Genomic DNA, 19,909 nt, shown 5'->3' with positions numbered 1-19,909 from the left:
TCTTGGTGGGTTAGTGTTGGAGACCGTCCCTCGTTTGGGAGATCTCACTTGAGAGCCCTGTTCTGCCACCAGGAGAAGGTGATCCCGAAGGTCTTTTGGGTGTCCTGAAGGAGCGATTGGACCAGTTTACTCCACACATGAAGTTGTGTAAACTCCAGTAAACTCTGGTAATTACCGATTTCCCTTGTATGACTCAGGAACTGGTCCAAGCCAAAACAGTATTTTTGGCTGCTTCAGAAAATGCTTGAAGACTGTATTACTGCAATTGCATAGGGAATTACGAATTTCTGTTCACTGGTTGTGATGGAAAAGTACGACCTGACCGAGCTGTGAAGATGGTTACCCTTGTAACATTGATGTAGTGGTACTTCAGATTAGTGTTAAGTTGAATTCAAATTGGTGTTAAGTTTGGTGCAGTTTCTTTTGTATTTATCAAACAGCGCATACAAGCTGACTCTTATACAACGTATGTTCATTGTAGACAGAACACAGATTAGGAATTTAAATGTGAACATTTATGCATGCAGTTTGGGTGTTTCCATCTTGTTTCCATTGGTGTGTGTCTGTTTGTTTTTGGTTTGTTTTTTTTTTTTTTAGTATGGTGCAACTAATCCCTACAAAATCTAAGTACTCCCCTCCTCCCTAGTCCTCTCTTCCCTCCCAAGCCTCCCCCACAAAAACCTTGATTTATGTGAAACCTTTAATAGAGTAAAAGGGCCTCAAGAGGAAGACTGCTCGGTGAAGTTTGGAGAGGGCTTTAATGAGAAGTTTCGTTGTTATTTCATATTTACTTACCAAATCCTGCTAGAGTAAATTCTTGCCAAACTAGTTTTATATATTTCTTGTCTGGTCTTGCTAATGTATTGTTTTGTATCAGGATCTTGTCTGACAGGAAAAGCGACCAGAGCAGTTCAGGCTATGGCACAACGAATAGGTGATGGAGGAAAAATGAAGTCTATCTACAACTTCTTATGCAATATCAAGAAACTTTTAAAGGAACTAATTAGCAAAAGCGATGCAGCTTATGTATCAAAGCTATTTTTGATGTAGATTGTACATACTGAAATAGCACAATAGTGCTTTAGATGTGGGCAATTCTACTATTGATTCTGTAATCATGCGTGTTTTCCTACATTTGCCTTGGAGGTGGGAAATACTTGTGGTGGGAAGGAAAAAACATAAGGATATGGGAGTATGGAAGTTGTAGTTTCAGTTTGGGTGCAGTTTGTGTTGATGGAAGTAGTCAAGTCACTGAGCCAGTATTGCGATTATCTAGTTTTAATGTTTCCATTCTTCAGTAAGAAGATTAAGTGATGAAAACAGAAATGGTGAAGTGTGTGACATGAGGGATCAGATTCTCTTAAAGCCCGAAGCAGTTATTCCGTTTCTGATTTTGCAGTGAAGCCTGGCTCATGGTTCAGTTCGGACTTGGCTTTGAGATGGAGCGATTAGCAGAAGAAACCTGAGTCCAGTCCTTTAGGAGTGCAAGATGCTTTCTAGCATGTCAGTTTGGTTGTGTCTTCAAAGCCTGAGTTTTCCCAACTGTGTTTCAGTCTCTGATGTAGATGTGAGAGGCAGAGGAGGTTTTTGTAATGGGCTCGCGGATGAGTAAGGATCCGTTTTCCTTTTAGGTTAAAAGCAGAGTTTACAAAGGCACCTCTTCAGCAGGCTTCCCTTTAGAACTTGTTTGTTAAGGAACTTGGAAGGATTTCTGGTTTACACAGGATGCTTTTTCCAGCCCCGTCTGTGTGTCAGTGGAGTATTCAAACTTCACAAAAAGTTTATCCTAGTATTTGCATTACATACCTTTTTACAGAGTAACCTTCTAGAATATATAGCTATGTCTGCACCTCTGTGTGCATGACAGTGTGAATAAGATAGTCCTATTTTTAATTCTTCCTGATTTTTTTTAAAAAAAGGATGCTGAATTATCTCCTATACTGTGCTACAACAGTAAGTGCAGTTTGAGGAAAAGCCATATAATAGGAAAATCGGTTAATTATATAATAAATACTTGCTTAGAAAAAATGTAATAATATTTAATACTTAGAGAAATTAGAGAAAAAATCTCTAATTTAATTTCTGAAATGACTAGCCTAATGGCTGTAAAATGTAATTCTGATATCTGATCATCTGATGATGATTTACAGCAGTATTTAAGGTGGATGTACTTATACAAACTATGAAGTAAGCTTCGTGGTTATCAGATTTCTCCAAAATCTTTGACCTATGCATTTATGTCACATGCAAATAACCAGAGTTCTAGGATAGTAAAACCAAAATGAATATCCCTTGATTTTCTTTCATGCAGCATGCTGCCCAAGAGTTCATGCAGCATGTCCTCTCAAGATTTAAAACCGTATAGGGATTTAGAGGAATTCTGGTGGTCCCATTTCTTCTCCTGTTCCAAGGGTGGAGGGTTTTTTTTGGTGGGGATTTTCTGGCGTTTCCCTTTGAGTTTGTTTGGGTGGGTTTGGTTTTTTTTGTTTGGTTTGAGTTTGTTTTTGGGCCCTCTTTTATATTTTTTTTAATTTTTATCTTTCACTTCTAGACACTGATACCTGAAAAGACTTGTATGCTAATTGCTATTTTTAGGAAGTCAGGCACTTTGCAAGGTGTTGCAAGTTTGAAGGTCCTCAAATTAGTCACTTTCTGCAGTCGTGCCCGCTCAGTGAAAAGCAAGGAAGCTCTCTTACTGCTAGACACTTAACAACAGCCCGGGGCATTGGCACTGTTGTGGGGGAGTATTTGAGAAGCAAGAAAAGATTATGTATCATGTTCAGGTTATGTGTTTATAGTACAACTTTCCCCTCTTAGAAGACAAACCTTTTAAGAATAGCACGTTGAGTACTAAACAGCACTCGGGTCATGTAGCAATATGTCGGAAGACACTTTGTGGATGCAACCTTATTCTATCAATTATGGTTTCTTTTTGTATCAAAAGTAATAATGAAGGCTATAAAGCCAGTCTTCCCAGTTACTGGTAGACACGTGTACACACACAAAACCACACACACATATATATGCATATATATACACATATATATGTGTTGGTATGTATGTCTGTGTATATGTATCTTCTTTTAATTAAAATGTGGAAAGTGCTATTCGTATAAGACTTAGATATCCCATCTGCCAACTCTACCAAAGCACGAGTAGAAAGCCTTCTGATATAATTTAAATATTGGTTTGTACCCTTTATAGCTGTCCTGTAAAAAAAACCAAACCACTTAACAGCTGTCCTGTAACATTTTGTGGCTGTTGACCACTGAGATACTTTTATTTGGAGGATAATGTATTTTCCTTTTATATAGTGTGTATATTCAGTAACACGGGGAGTGCTGTTCCCCTACATGTCAGTGACAGGATGGTGACTCATACAGAACTGATAAAAGTGGGAAGAGTATGTATCTAATCTAGGACAATTTAAAAAAAGAACTTTGGCTTTACATTTCAATTTACATTTATTTACAGGAATATGACCGAAATGGATATTTTAATGTGAAGCTTTTACAGGACTGTGATGTTAACTGTATGGTGGAATGACCTTTTTCTGTTGGTATGGGATACCTGATATTATTTTCTTCTCCTTTTATGCAGGATCCAAACTACTGGATACAAGTACACCGGCTGGAGCACGGGGATGGGGGGATCCTAGATCTCGATGACATTCTTTGTGATGTAGCTGATGACAAAGACCGTGTAAGTACAAACAGCAATGAAAGCCGCTCAGTGTGCACTGTGTGTTGCCATATCAGCGTTCTGTGTTTCCTGCGCTTGTGCAAAAGTGGGGGTCAATACAAAGGTTTTATTTTTTTTCCTATAGTTTGCTTAACAAATGGGAGAAGTCTGTTACCATTCTATTTTTCAAAAAGTACAGGAAATCTTCTATTGAAATCCTGGGTTTTCCATCCTTTTTTGTTCTTCAAAAATTCGAGTAAGAGTAGAAGGCTGCAAGAATAAATAAAAAAAAAACAACCCACCTCATACAGTGGAAAGAAATTGAATCTGTAAGTTAAGATTTTAGCTTCGTGTTGAATATGTGAAAAATACATGCTATTTTTAAACTGTGGAGGGTTGGTGGATTGTTTTTCAAAAAACTTTTTGGGAGGAATTGCTGGTTACACAGAACTTGAGAAAATAATTATACGCTGCTGGGTCTTGAGTCCTTTTACTCTTTTTTTTTTTTTTTTTTTTTTTTTTTTTTTACGTAGAGATTTAGATCACAGTCAGCTAAGAGGTTTTTGGTTATTGGCCGTTTGTTTGAGGTTATAGATACGTCTTTGAATTACATGTTCAAAAAGGGTAAGGTGGGAAACACTGTGGCAAACTGTAAAGTCGTACTTAAATACGGCACTTTTCTCTGCAAAGCCTGGTGTGTTTTTCGAAGCTCTTGAGAGCGTCTCAGCCCGATACAGCCTTCAGCCTGGAAGTGTGTTTCAGGACCCTGCTCCTTCACAGACGGGATCCTTAATTGCCGCTGTTGGAAGCAACAGGCGCTCTGAAGGCTCCTTGAAAACTGGCCAAATGATGACTCTTAGGCTTATTTTTCAGAAATAAATACTTTGCCTGCAGTTATTTCTTGTGACAAAATTTAATTGACATGGTTATTTCAACTGGAACTTTATAAAGAAAAATTATGTGAGGAGTCTTGGGACAGGGAGACTCCTCGCTGTCTGAAATATTGGGATTACTCAAGCTGTATAGAATAACAGTGCTGAGTTTTCAGGAATTTCTTCCATAAAAATAGTGCCCGGCTAAGATTTCAGGAAAAGCTAATTAAAACCTCTAGTTATCTCATATTGAAGTGCTCAGCTGCATGATTAGTTTATCTTTTGCTTATAGGTCTCAAGGAGGCTGGTGCAAGTTGTCACTATATATATTTTTTAAAAAAAAGAAAGACTTTTTTGAATCATGCACTACTTAGCTTCTCACGTGTCCCTCCCTTCAGAAGGAGAAGTTTGAATTCTGGTGACTTCAAGACCTCATTCTTTGGCTGTGACCTTGGCTTGCCGCCTTCAAGTGGGGTAATTCCTCACAGTGAAACTCCGTGGGTGTTTTTATGCGTGTGACTAATAGATGAAAAACTCTGACTGCAACTCAAACAGGCTAAGTCATTATTACAATATTGTTTTTTTGTATAGATGGACAAGATACCTAGTAATTAGTAGTATTTATTTCTTCATTTGCCAAGCTTGTATCCTCTGATTCTGTGAATCTGGCACGTCTCTACTGATAGTACTCGTCAGTTAAATTTCCTTTTTTTTGAGGGATCTTGTAGCATTGATTAGGAAGGTGCAATATGAACATGTACTGTGCTATACTGCTTTATATCCTTGAATTAATCATTCCTACTTGACATTTGATTCTTTTCGAGCATTTCAGTCATTGGTCATTGTTTTTCAGTTTACCATCTTATATTTTACACCTGACCTTCCTGGTTCCCCTTGGTTTTGTATTGTTAGCTTTGCATTTGATGCTTCCTCCATAGCAAGTGTATCAACTAGTTCTGTGTTAGCAGAACCTGAAGTAGGTCTCATTAATGCAAGGTTCTGAATATATCTCCAGCTAGTGATGTTTTATGTATATACGCTTAAGTGTATCTTGTTAAAAAGCATTGAAGCAGATGATGTCTAAACATTTACTTAAATTATTATTGAGGTCTGTAGGATTAGTTAGGCTCAAAATCAAGCATTAGCCTATGTCTGTCTTTTTTTTTTTTTCTTTTAATTGGGACAAAAATATCTAGGATATTGCAAAACTGAACACTTAATATCTTTGTGTTTATTTTCACAAGGAAGTTCTTTACATTCTTGAAGACAAGTTCATTGTGCTATTCACTACTTATCATCTGTACTTTTGAAAATCAGTTTGCTCTTATCACGGTTCTTTAGATGTAAGGATCACGCCCAAAGAGATAAATGTAATTTTTATCTTTTTTCTGTTGCTTTTATGCCATAATTATTTGTAGAGTGTCATATAAGCACAATACAAAACGTGAAGCAGCTAAGGACTAGCTTGTTCTCTTGATGAATTCATCACTCTAGGGAGCAGTAGTCAACTATATTAGTAAAATAAAACTGTAATGCGAAGAGTATATTTACTCGTATTCCACTGTCTCCATGGAGAAAATATTCTATCCTATAACAAATACAAAGACCCCTAGAGACAGCAGCTGTTCTGAATGGAATAAGACAAGTATCTTTGTGATGGTGGCCTTCACATTAAAATGCAGCATGGTATGGTGACTTTATTTAGCTTCTTCAGTCTCTATATTTTGGTATTCTCTTGTAAGTTATCATTCTGTGATTCTGTAACTTACTAAAACAGAATGGGTGAGTAAGGATTGCTCTCTGGAATAATTTGTGATGTTCGATGTTGTTCCCCCTTAAAAAAAAAAGAGAGAAAAACATGAAACAAACTACATGGAAAAACTGATTTTGCTAAGCTGTTTGTTCCTTTCTGGAACAGTGTTTCTTAAGCCCTTTAACATAGTTCATTTAGAAAGTGCATAATGCATTCTAACTTAACTGGCAGGCAGCTTCGACATTCATATTACGCAATTTCACTACACATGAAGTTGCCAATGAAAACTTTGTTAATGCAATTAATGGTAGTAACAGTATGAAAACAAAAATTAATAAATCCTTATTTGGCTATTCTTTTTCTTGGATAACTTTGTTGTGATTTATTGAAGTGCAAATTTTTCCCAGGTTCTATTATGGAAAGATAGTTTTCAATGGGAATATCCAAATGTTTTTTATATTTATCTGTCATTCTGTATACATGAATACAAATGGATTGTCTTCTCTTTATTGTTTTTGAAAAATATTTGGCTACAAGAAAGAAAAATCTCTTTTCAACTAGTGGCATCCGTTCCAGTCCAAAGTATGAGCATGTTTGGTATTGTTTGAGAAACTCCTTGGAAAGCTTGGGCAGATGAATATCCAGTATTTTTGAGTATATTTGAATATCTCCAAATAAAGGAGAAATAATTCCTTTTAACTTGCTTTTAGTCAACTGCATAACCTATTTTCGTTATTTTAAAAATACAGGTTTCTTGTGAATTTAGTGATTAGAACAATATTTTAGAGATAGGTTAACAAACTGATGTGTTTAGATTTCTTTTACTTATAAAAGTAGCCCTTCATTTGAAGGTTCTCAAAAACCATATGTCAACTTGACAAGTTTCCAGCTTGATGATAACATACTCGATGACCTCAGTTCAGTTCTTAGTAAGCAGACATTCTCAACAGCAAAAAACCCCAACCAACTGAACAAAAATAACCCCCAACCATCCTTAATAATCATGGTTTTCTCCTGGCAGGCTAAAGCACATAGACACTTCAGCGATCCTCATGCTTTGGGTGTAAAATGGGAGTACTTATTCAGGGATCTCATAGGCCCTTGTTTATCCATGGAAAAAAAATATTCAGGAGATTGTGGTGTAATCTCCCATTTTAAAAGTACGTGCATAAATATAACTTGCTCCCTGTTGAATTCTCACTGAAGTAGTCACTTGTATTTTGCACAATTTAAAAAAAATTATTTCTTGTGCAATTTTATGTAATTTTTTCCTGCACAGTAGTGCTTAGGCCGTTGCTTAGCTTTGGAGATCAAAATGTCTATGTTTGGTGTAGCTGCACTTCTGAAAAAATAGAGGCTTTCCTTCCCAAGAGAACAACAGGGATCTGCCATTAATAGCCACTGGTTTTGGTGAAAAGTTGGCAAATAGAGCTAGTTTGAAACAATGTAGGATATGAACCTAATGGCAGTTATTCATAAATTAATTTGCCCAAATGTATGAGGTTTTTGGTGGCTTGGGATTAGCAGCCTGTGAATGTAAAAGCATCGGCATTTTACCATTTCCTTCATTACTGTCTTAATAAATTTAACACTCTAGTTCTCAAAAATAACCACTGTATTTTAGTGTATGCTTAGAGTTACAGTCTGGGTTTTGTTCTCTACATGAAGGGAGGGGGTTTTCTTGCTTGACTTAACATTTTCAAGTATTCAGTCATCTCTTCACGCTGCATAATTCATACTTACGCCCACTGAGTGCAGAGAGAAAAACCAGAGGAATATGGTTTGGTATTGTCTGGAGTGAAGTTTCATGCTTACCGCAGTGTTTGTGTGTGTGGTGTTAGTATCCAGCCCAGGTCACTGTAAGATCGACGTGACGTTGGTGCTTACTGTTGGTTAGACGTATTTTGAACCTCCTGGAAATAAGCACAAGAAGTTGCTGAGTGGGATACTGTTTGTGATTCATTTCGTAGATCTGTCCTGACATGGAGTTTGTAAACATTCGTGATGTAGAGTTAGGTATGTCAAGTAATCAAATTGCTGCTGAAATTCAGTGAGATCAATTGCAGTTCATTTGCATCCACTTTTAGAGACCTACAGAAACACTGTTAATACTATTATGAATTTAATGCCCGCTTGCTTCTAGTGTGATGGGAGAAAGTCTTTGAGCAGCCTCTTCACGTAATATGAAGACATAGCAGGAGCTTTTCCCAGCACAGTGAACAGGAAATGAACTTTTGGTTTTAGTGTTAAACATATGGTCAATTCTAAATAATACTGTTGTTTTGTTTACTTCCTCTTGGAAAGCGCTGTTGAGTTAGAGAGGCACATGATACACAAAATGTGGGTTTGGAAGGGATGACTGTATTTTGTTTGTAACAAAAGTTAACTTGAAACCAACACAAAAATAAGTATTTTGAGCAAATGCATGATGATGTTAAGGTTAAAGGCTAGCTGGGGACTGGACAGCTGTGATTACAATATCTCACTGCTATTGAATTTTGTTCTGTCACTGTTGTTTTTAGGGACAGTTGTGCAAGACCCCAGTTCTATAGTAAATTCTGTGTTGAACAGTGATAACGTGATGCTGGCAGAAAGAATGAGATTCTGGTACTCCTGTGTCTTCATTCTCTTCAAAATGTTAAAGAGCTTGTGAACTTGATGGAAGTTGCACAGATAAACTTGTTATCTTTAGATTTCCATCAGCACATAATCAGAATACTCAAAGTAGTGTTGTTTGTTCTAAATTTGGGGGTGTCACAGCCTCATTTAAACAAACTTACAGCTGAATTTACATTTGAGTTCCCTTTGAGTCTGCGTCTTAAGAATTTAACGCTAAAACCATGAACAGAGAAGAACAACAACTTTTTGCTGTACTTCTGAAGTTTGTTTCTGCCATTAACAGATTGAAACACTGGAGTGAATGACAGAATGTCTAGGTCCAGTGCGGCAAATCCGACAGCAAAACCTAAAAATGCGGAAAAATTACTCAAAAATATGATTCTTAGTATTTACAATACCAGGATGGGTATGCTCTTCCTTTTTCTTCAAAACTGTTCCATCAAATTAAATTTCAGCTACTGCTGTCATTATCTCTCCCACGGTATGCAGCTTCTCTCTTCTTGTTCTGTGACTGCCTTCACTGTATCCCAGGAAAACAGGATGACCTTGAAACAAATTGTTGTCGCTCATAAGTGACTTGGCAAAACACATTTTGAGCATAAGGCATTCTTTTCTTGTAACAGCTTAAAATAACTACTTGAGCCACTGAGCTTGGGAAAGTATTGATACTGGGAAAGAAACCCTTCGTACAACAATTCCATGATTATTTTTTGTTAAAAAATTCAAAAACTTCAGTTTAACAATGAACTTTTAATGTCATCTAGCATTCTGCAGTCTTTTTAATTTTAATTTCATTTTTAGAGACTGACAATTTGATATTTACCAATTTGTCAGAACTTTGGTTAAAAAAGAATGTCTATGTTTTAAACAGGTTTTCTTCCTTTAACACTATTGACTCATTATTACGGGGATGGCCACATGATTCTTAGGTCGTCTTGCTGATGGATTTAAAGTAGAAAATCAAAGTTTTATGTAGTCTTTATTCCTAGATGCGCTTTAATGAAGACATATTTGGAAATAACATACTCCAAATATAAATATGATCTCCTGTCAAAGAATGGATTTAAATGCTTTTAGTATTTCTAATAAACTAAGTTTTAACTTCACAGTGTTTATGGATGAGCCTGAACCTCATGGAAGTGAGGAAATACTGGACATAATTTTATTAATATTGAAATACATGCATTTACCAGTCACTAAGAGATATTAAATGTAACTAAGTGTTGTCTCCCTTCTGTAGCTCTTAGTTTTTCATCTCTTTCGGCACTGTTCTCCAAATTACTAACCTCATAATCATTTACTTTTTCTAGATCTGTGAAGACAGCATTTCCATTCATGATTTCTTGTTTATTTTTAGGATAAACTGCAATATCCCAATTCCTTTCCTGTATTACTGAAGTAGTTGTATCAATGCACTAAGAATTCCCAGGCAGGAGAGGAGGGACATTTGTAAATGCGTAAATTAGTTTCTGTGGAGATCTGAAGAGCTGCAGGTAGATCTGAAAATTGAATAATTTGGTAAAAACTGTTCTCTTGAGCAATAGTAGGCCCATGCATGAATATGTACTAGGTTAGTACAGTCAAAACCTCAAAAACTTGCCGTGGCATAAGAGGGAGGGTCTTACGGAGCATAGAGCAATAGAGCATCTATTGTTCAGTATATTTGCAATTATTCTGAAAAAAGGGAAGGAGGGTGTGAATACTGGAGCGACAGATTCCATTATTGGGTGTGAAACCGAACGTTCATGGTAAATGCTGGTTATGAAGGATTGCAGAAGCGTCCCGTGATACAGAGGGAGTAGACAATAACACGGTGGATGAAATGCCATTTTGGCAAATGTGATGTGCTTTCAGAGAGAGACTCCTTTAGCTGAATGGACAAAATAATGAGTTCCGAGCTAGCTGGTACATTGGGAAAATGTTTTTCATTTTGTAATAGACCTCTGGGAACATTGGCTTATGCTGTAAGGTACAGCTCTGAGACATAATAAGATCTAAGAAGGCTTCCAGCAGCTTGTCCTTGTGTCTGCCTCTCCCCACGTTGTCATCCGCGTCCTGCCACTTACCTCGTGCAGGCTTTGGCACTCTGGGCCCTGTCTCTTAGCAGATTTATTCACTAAAATGGCAGAAGACTCCTCCTTGCAAAAACAACTGAATATTTTTCTGCTATTTTATGAGCATTGTCAGTTCACCCAGAGGAGTGAAAGCTGAGGAGGAAAGGCAGAGGACTTCACTGCTGGAAGTGGTTGAGGTGTGAAGGAAGAAGTAAGAAGAGGGAGGGGTGGCAACATGAGTGGGCTGAGACCTTCCCGTTCAGTTCAGCAAGGCAGCCGGTGGCTGTGGAGATGCCAGAGGGGTCACTGTGCCAATCTCCAAGGTGGCCGTGGAGATGCCAGAGTGATCCCTGTGGGGAAGTGAAGGGTAGAGAAGGCAACACGTGGTGGGATCTTGCTGTTGTACATGCTGGTGGGGAGCCTTCTGCTTCCTCCAGCCACAAACCAAACAACCAAAAGCGATTTTGTAGAAACAGCAAAAGCACAGAGCAAATGCCAACATTGATTCCAGGTATAGATTAAAGGCTTCTCTACCAGCAGTCTCTAAATGGACCAGGACTCAGCCTTTAAAAGAGGATGGAAGAAGAAAACTGTAGGTCACTGTAAAATCAGAGGTGACATTGAGGAATCATTCTTTCATCTGCTTCAGTGCAAGATCTGGGGGCATCAAATGAATGTAAAGTTTACATTAGCAAAGCAAATACTACCTTTTGTTTTCAAATTTGATTTTTTTGAGTGCTGCACATTCTTATGTTTAGGGGAACTGTGAATAAATATAATCCCGATCTTTTTCTGTATCTTTGAAGATTTTAAGGATCTCTGTCCTTTTCCGTTTCCTTCATAATTTACTTTCTCTCCTTCAGAAATCCATTCATTATCTCTGCTCATTCTTGTTACATTTCTTACACCTGTTTTAGGTGTTTTTTATCAAAGTGAAAACATCAGGATTGTACCTGGTATTTGATACAAGGTCAGATTAATTTTAATGGATTTTTAAAGTTTATTTGTGCTTTTGTCAGTCTTAATTGCTAATATTTATTTTTGTGCAAATAAGTGTGATTAGAGTATGTCATAAGAGTAGTTATCTACAAAAGGCTTTCACACTTTCCTTGACCTTAATTTTTTATGATATATCAGAATAGTTGTGATTTTTATCAAATGCTGCAGATGCTTCAAGAAGTTTTGGAGGACGAATCTTTTTCTTGAGAAGTCATCGTTTAAAAGCATGTATAATGCTGAGTTATCTGCTTATTTTTACCCTTCAAAAAGATGATGCTTGTAAATCATGGGAACCAGTAATTTAAGTAGGGTCTCAATTTGTGAGAAAGAGTCTGTTTAATCTAAACTTTGGTGAAAACCACAGAGAGTGTTGGAATGATGATGGTCTCACAGTGCCTAATGTTAGTAACACTGAAGGTCAATATGTGGCTGTGGATGATGACTGCTACAGTATTATAAACCCATCACAATTAAGAGATGCTTTGTACTAAAAATATTTAATAATTGATATTTTTGCTGTGTCCTTTAATAATTACTGATTCACTACTTAGACGTAGTTGTAGATAATATGAAGCAGTGCTTTCTAATTCTTCACAATGTAAGTCTCCACAGAAATCTGCAGTGAATCTAGAATTAGGCCATTTTGGCTAATAAATGCGGGATATTCTGAGGGCTTTTCATTAATTTTAGCCGTATCACTTTGTCCTAGAGGTATATTATTCATCCTACAACAAAAAAAGAAATTGTAGAAAAGGCTGGTTATGGGAATTCATTAACACTACCCTCTTACTCCTTGGTATCGTCAGGTCTTAAAAGAAATGGTGTTCCAACTTCAGAGATATTTCCTAACAGGGGTGGTGAGACTCATACACTAGAGGACTGACCCATATTAAAGCTTAATTATAGTAATGGATAATCCTGCAAGTATAAATTATTCACAGTTGTTTTGTATGCGAAGTAGCATCATGAATAAATTAAGGAAAAGTTTCTGGAAAAGACCCTGGACAGTAGCATAAGTTTGTCAAAAGATAGTTCTCCTCCTTGTATGTTAACCCAGATTCAAATCTCACAGCGTGAGGTTTGCAGGCACACTCCCATATGCACAGCTCTGCGCTTGGGGGATGTTTTGCTTCATGGAAATCAATAGCAGCAAGTCTTGGGGCTCTACACCCTGGTAGTGTACCTTGACTAATACGTTATGCAAGGGAAACATTCCTACCTAAACACAGTCCTGGTACAAAAGTTGCAATCTCAGCTCTCTGATAAGATTCCCACACTGTCACTAGGATGAGAATTCATTGGCGTTACACTCTTATCCGTTGATACCAATACGTCTTAAGAGAGTGCTGTAACTTCATAGTTATTTCCCAGGAAGGATGGTAAGATTCATACATATGCTCGGACTCTATTTTCCAGTTGGCTTAGTAGATAAATGACCTCTTAAGTTTGTAGCGTGAATAATCTCTCTGACAAAGAGAGAAAGGGGAATATTTGAATTGGGTTAAAACAGGGCTCTTGTTTTAATGGGGCAGCTATCTCAGGCTAAAGGCTCCTTCAACATGTGCCTTGGAACCAATGAGAAGAAAATAATGCTGTCTTTCTGGGGGAGCTTTCACCAGTCTGCCTTTTCATACACCTTCCTAGCAGTAGCCCAGAAAGGAAGGAGTTAAGAAGATGCTTTGAACCCAAAGTCTTCTGCTTGGTCCCCACACCCTGTTGGTGTACTTCCACACCCTCTTGGTGTGCAGGGAACTACCTTCCGTTCACCTTTAGCGTGCTCAGCAGGATAGTCACTACATTTTTCAGATTAGCATCACTGCTGAAGCCTGTTTGAGTTTATACAGCAAGAAGGAGTTCTGCCTGCTCTTCCGTGACATACAGCATTGCAGGACCGTCGGCTTTTTTTCATTTGTACAACCTGTTGGAAGAACTGAAACTTCCTAGATGGGCTCCGTCCCTTCTGGGTTGCTGTGCTTCCTACAGGGTTGAAGACTGTTCCCTGTAAGCTTGGTGGAAGCTTGATGGTACTGAGTTTTTATTTTCTTGGGACACTGTTTGCTTGAAGGTAGCCATACTTCGGTGGATGAAATGGCAGACACACCTAAGAGGAAAATTACAAAGAAGTCGTCGTCTTTTTCATATGATCGCCGGAGAGATTCAGTGAAAGTTAGGAGACAGTCCAAGTCTCTTAGCTTTAAGTCAGCTACACTGGGTGCTCAAAAAAGGCAGACACAGAAAAAGCAGGTTTGTATTTGGATATTTCTCAAAAACTATCCTTACTTCCTAAATTCTTAAAAACATTGTAAAACTTGCTATGTTAATACAAAGCGGAAAGCAATCTCTGCTGATTTGCAATCTGTGTGTGAGTACGTATGTGTATACATACAAGCTTGTGTGCGGGAAAAGCTGGATTTTTTTGCTATAATATTTCTTAAGAGCTAGCTAAACTTGTGGTGTTAATTTAATTGCAAGGAAAGTCTGCATCTTCTCTGCTTTTACGACGTGATTGATGATTTCTGTTTTGTCTCAAGGAGTTGCTCCTATAGTAATATGCGCCCTGCGAGCTTTTGGTAGTGTGTCGTCTGTTGTCCTGAAAAACATGATGGGTACTGAAACTTTTGAAACTATTATTCAGATTAGAACTGTTTCACTGCTCTTCATTATTATTATTATTTTTAATGTTGAAATGTACCAGACTGAGAGCTTTAGTGAGTGAAATATTTTACTTATTCCAGAACAGGTAATGCAAGTCAGCAGCAGCACCTGTTCTGGTGGGACCAGTTCTTAGGGTTAGAGGGCACTTAATGCCCTGGCAGTGCTGCACTGCCATAGCAAAAGGCTTTCATGCACAGGTCTTTATCTTTTATAGTTGGGATCTAATTAAATGAAATCTCTCCAAAGAGAAAATGTAGTGTGCGCTGTAGTAAATGAAATAAAAACAAGTGAGTCAGTTAATGAAATGTCTTTGTATACTGATCTCCAATTTAATCTAATAAGAAAGGAGCACAGGATCACTGACTATCAGCCATCTCTTGCTCTGTGTTTGTGTGCACGGGGTGTCTTTTTGAAGGCTTTATAGGAACTTTCCAGGGAATTTTTAATTAGCTGTGTAAAACATAAAGTATTTTAAGACTTTGCAAATACTGCTTCCACAAATGCTTTAAAATAAACTAGCTTTTCATTAGCAGTGTAGGGGAATTTCTCATGTGCAAGTAGTTTTCAGGCCCATACCACATCTTTTCCTAAATTTTGAGGGCAGTGTATCCACTCAGATTTAAGAGAGTATATGTTTTGTGTCCAGTGTAAACTTTGGTATTAACTTTAAAACACAATGAATTTGATGTGTGTGGGTTGATATTCATTGTTCTTGAAAGCTTAAAATGTCTGTTTAAATAGCAAAATAGCGACTAGGAGAATACTAGGACATTCCAGCTTTAGTGTGCTTCTTTAGCGTTAATTATAGTTGTAGCTGAAGCCCCTTTGTTTGAATCAAAGTTTCAGAAGTTTTAAATGAGGAAATATTTGAAGAAATGAGGAATACCTTCAAAAGGGCACCAAGCTCTGACTGTTTTTCTCCCCTCTATTGCCAGAAGCAATTTCAGAAGTAGAAGTCGTAAAGCTAAATTGTACGGAGATGTAAAATACCAAATGACATCTGTGAGCATTCATGTTCATTGGATCTTTTTGGGAAATGGAAAGACTACTCAAGTTAATTTAATAATTTCATTTGTAGGAGAAAATAAATGAGTACCCCTGTATTTCAATTTTTTCAGGCCTTAAGGTTCTTGAGACTTCTCATCTTTTGGATAGCTGCCATGGTTACTGTGTGACCTCTAGTGGTTAATGAAAAATATGCTCAATTATAGAATTCAGCCTGATACTTGAAAAAGTCATGAATGTGTATTCTTACTGATTTAATTATTTAATCCTCTAAATTCTATTTTTATTCAAAAGGAAAAAAATCATCTGCTTTAACTTAATCTTTTATGGTGTCACTTCCAGAAAAAGTGTTTTACTAAAATCATTATTCTCATGGATGGGTATCTGAATTGCAGTACTCAGAGATGCAGAATTATAGGAGTAGTTTTAAGAAACTTTTACTGCTTTGGCTTGGTTACAATATGGGTGAAACGACTGAAAGGAAATGCTCCAGACCAAGCCCTGTTTTGATCAACTTGTGTATTGGATAGATATGAAGGAAGGACTTTTCTGCCTCAAGAATGTATTTTTTTCCCTCTCTAAATGCTCCAATTAACTGTAAAAAAAATGTTATTTTTTTCCTACAAGCGTGGTCTTGTTTCAATCTTTAAATCATTACAATTAAGTGAGACAAAACCATCCTTACCTCCTCCCTGCTCCCCGCCCCCCCCTGCAATGGCAGCTATGGCTACAGGCATCAGAAATGCTGTTGAACACAAAACTTGATTGCTTTTGTTACTGTTGAACTTTTGACACACTGAAGAAAATTATAGGTTTGAAGTTATAAGAATCTGATCAGTTTTTAACCAGGCAGACCTAACTATTCAATACAGTGTAACTTCTGTGATTACTCAGGCTGGTTCCAGGCCTGAGTTATTGAGTGAGCAGTAGTTGTTACTGCAGCAGGAGAAATATTACTTAAAAATTCCTTTTTTGTTGCTTGATTCTCTTTCTTCTTTTTTCTTTCTTTCTTCTTTTTTTTTTAAACATTTTTTCCAATGGATGTTTGACATCTGAGAATATTTAAAACTGTGCTTTGGTCTTTGCTGTTTTAGGAGACAATAATAGACTTTGCTGCTCACAATATATGCGGTTTTACTTGGGTAGTTCCCTGGAGGAACAAGACTGTGCCTCTGCTTATACAGGCAGGCAAGCCAAAATTAGTTTTATAAATGTTTTGGTAGATTGATATCAATCAAAGTCTGTTAAAATAAAAAAACTCTACAAAATCCTTTTCTGCTTTCTTGGCCTTTGTATCACTGCCTTTTCTGCAGAGTTTGATTTCTATTTTCCTTTTTGTGGTAAAATTTCCATTTTGATTTTTTTTTTTAATAAAACATTAAGATTCATAAATCACTGTTAAAATATTAAAGAGAATCTGAGAACAATTCTAAAAGGCATGTGTCACAGTTTCTGAACTACAGTGATATGGCTGTGTTTAAGGCAAATCGCTGCACTTTTCTTGCTTTTCTGTGGTTTTTTGTTAGCTTAGCTAATTTATTAGAAATCGAAAATCGTAAAGTGATCAAACTCAAGCATTTCAAATATCCCACTGAACGTAAAAATCAACCTCTTCCAAGATAATCTTCTATTAAGTTACTTACTACTACGGATCGCTTTTTTTATTCTGTTGATTTCCCCAGACCTTTCTGTTCTGAAGTGGAAAATCTGATGGTAGTTACTTTCACTGGCTGCTGATGTCGTATTAGTTGATCTGGAAGGAAAGCCACATTACAGAAATACGTAGGCCGCAACTTCTCAGGTGTATGAGTATTATGCAACATAATCTATGGAATGTGTGATAGTTTTAGGAGTAGTTGTTGACTCTTTTATGTTTTGAATGAAGAACAAATTCAGTTACATGAAGTAAAACCTATAAATAAGTTTTAAGAAAATTTGAGATTGAGATCCTTACGTGCAAGGGAACATAAAAAAGAGATCCACTGCTATTTTTAGCTGTTTTGTGAGAGCCTCACAAGTCCCATTTCTCTCTGTCATCACCAGCTGACTGATTACCGTGACATGGGCTGAGGCCTCAGTGGATTAATTAAGATTTGAAACTGTTTTCCTGAAAACTACTTATGTTTTGGATACAAGGTTTTGGAACTTGGCAGGGTTTCATCCTCATACAAGAGTATAAAGAGCTTGCATAGACTGCGGATTCGTGGTTTGTTCCTGTATACTCCTATTTTTTTCCATGGAGTGCTATAGAATTGAGCTGAATAACATTTTTTCCTTTTCTTTTCTTTTAAACTCCGTAATTCCGGAACTGTGTGGGATGTGCCTTCCACTATCCCAGATGCGGAACAATAGGTACAAAGAGGGTGTTGTTAGAAAACCTCCAAATCTCTGTGTTTAAATATGACTCAGTTAATAGGAGTGCTCCAGATCCCCTGTTACGAGCATCTGAGAGCAGGCAAAGGCCTATGAGTTACAATTTCTGCTCTCCTATTAGAAGGAAGCACTGGGTGGAGAAACAGCATTGGGAAGGCTGTGGATGTGAGGGAAGGGGGCTGCTCGAAGAGAGCAGTGGTTTGTCACGTTAACCTCAGTGGTAAGGAACATATATAGTAGACGTGCCAGGTGCAGTGCTACTGGTGCGTGACAGGTCTGGTGAGCAAAACCCATAGCAGAAATGCCAACAAAGCAAGTTATTTGTAATCTATTCATAGAATCATAGAATGCTTTGGGTTGAAAAGGACCTTAAAAATCATCTAGTTCCAAGCCCCCTGCCATGGGCAGGGACACCTTACACTAGACCAGGTTACTCAAAGCCCCATCCAACCTGGTCTTGAAGATACCTGGCCTATTAAGATACGTAAGCGGTAAAGAAAAATTAGGGATGAGAAGAATCTCAAATAATTAATTTTCAGCATGATCTGTGATTGCTTTTCTTCAATTGATTTTCTTCCTATCTTTTGCAAGAGCTTGTTTTGAAGTTCCTTGGGAATCTTGAATGTCCTCTCTGGGGAGAAGGAAGCCAGCTTTAAGTGCAAGCCCTCAGGATTTGTTGTGAAAATCTGATCCTGTTTCTTTTAAAATGAAAGCAGACAAGCATGTAAAGAGAAAAAACATGTGATATGTCTAACAGAGCACTGGGAGATAAGAGCGTGTAGGTTCCTCTGGCAGTTGAGTTGTTAGAAGAAACTTGGCCTATCAAAGCTCATTGACTCTGGAGCATGGCCAGCTGTTAACCGTGGTGGTTAGCTATTATTATTAAAACTGTGATCATAGCAGGATGAGGTGGGTCATAGCTGGTGAAGTGGGGCTACATCGAGTAAAATGCAGAGGAAAATCAGAGGAGAGTGGTGCAGTAGTGAGAGGCTTGGCCATCGTCAGCGTTGGGTTGCTACTTTCCTTTTCTTACTGTGGCTTGTTTGTGGAGATTGTGGTAAATGTGTGCATTAGAGTGCTTCCTACAGCAGCATAAATCATCGTGCCTTGGTGGCATTCACTGTGATGGTGTTGGTTAATGCCATCCTCTGTGCTGTTTTCCAGGGCACTGAGAGGAGAAGTTGCCCTCTCCCAGAGGCGGCAGGTTCCTTCCCGTCGTGCCTTGGCCTTGTGGTTAATGTGGCATCACGTACACTCATACCATCTCAGGAAATATTTTGTTGTGGTGTTGAAATAACAGCACATTGCCAGGAGCTTTTCAGATTTAATTGGTGATTTCTATAATGCAAGCAAAATATTAGGCTTTATTTTGATGATTTTACAAGTTCGTCTGATCTAACTTGACCTATTATTTTTAACTCTGCCTGAGTAATTGTTGTTATAACTCATGTAAGAGTTAATATGATTAATCACACTTTTGGATTCTTAAAGGTGTGGCTTTGTGACGGATTTTAGCTGATCTAAGGCTGTGGTGCTGTGAAGGAGGGTGGCCTCGCACTCCCTCCGGCCATGGCCGTGCTTCCCACCTCTTCCTGGCACCAGTGCTAGGAGTTGTTGGCTGTTCCAAGATGGGTCAGCATGCTGATTGTCCTGAAACTAACCCTGACAGAAAAAAGGACAGTGGTCATGGAAGACGGGGTAGAGACCAAGGTCACTGCAGTGAGAAGCAGTCAGGAGGCGGGGGATGGCTTCACTGTTGCCAGACCCATGGATGTTACCACAGAGCACGAGTCTCCTGCAGCAAGGCCGGGTGGGAATGGCCTTCAGGGCTCCAACCCTGCCAGCTGAGGGAGCAAAATGGCAGATCAGGTGTCTGACAGTGCAGAGCGGAACACAAT

General features: G+C 38.0%; 1 protein-coding gene across 14 annotated transcripts in view; it reads left to right on the top strand.

Annotated features, from left to right (window-relative positions):
* PARD3 (par-3 family cell polarity regulator) overlaps positions 1-19,909 on the top strand; it is a 466,403-nt gene that overhangs the window by 51,131 nt on the left and 395,363 nt on the right. For all 14 annotated transcript variants that reach the window (XM_054191470.1, XM_054191469.1, XM_054191468.1 and 11 more), the window contains exon 2: positions 3,601-3,702. In XM_054191470.1, the coding sequence (XP_054047445.1) occupies positions 3,601-3,702 (102 nt within the window). The remainder of the gene's footprint in view (positions 1-3,600; positions 3,703-19,909) is intronic.

The sequence above is a fragment of the Rissa tridactyla genome, chromosome 2 (genome assembly GCF_028500815.1).
Source record: "Rissa tridactyla isolate bRisTri1 chromosome 2, bRisTri1.patW.cur.20221130, whole genome shotgun sequence".
NCBI lineage: Eukaryota > Metazoa > Chordata > Aves > Charadriiformes > Laridae > Rissa > Rissa tridactyla.
Note: the sequence above shows the minus strand (reverse complement) of the source record. Positions and strands in the feature narration are given on the sequence as shown.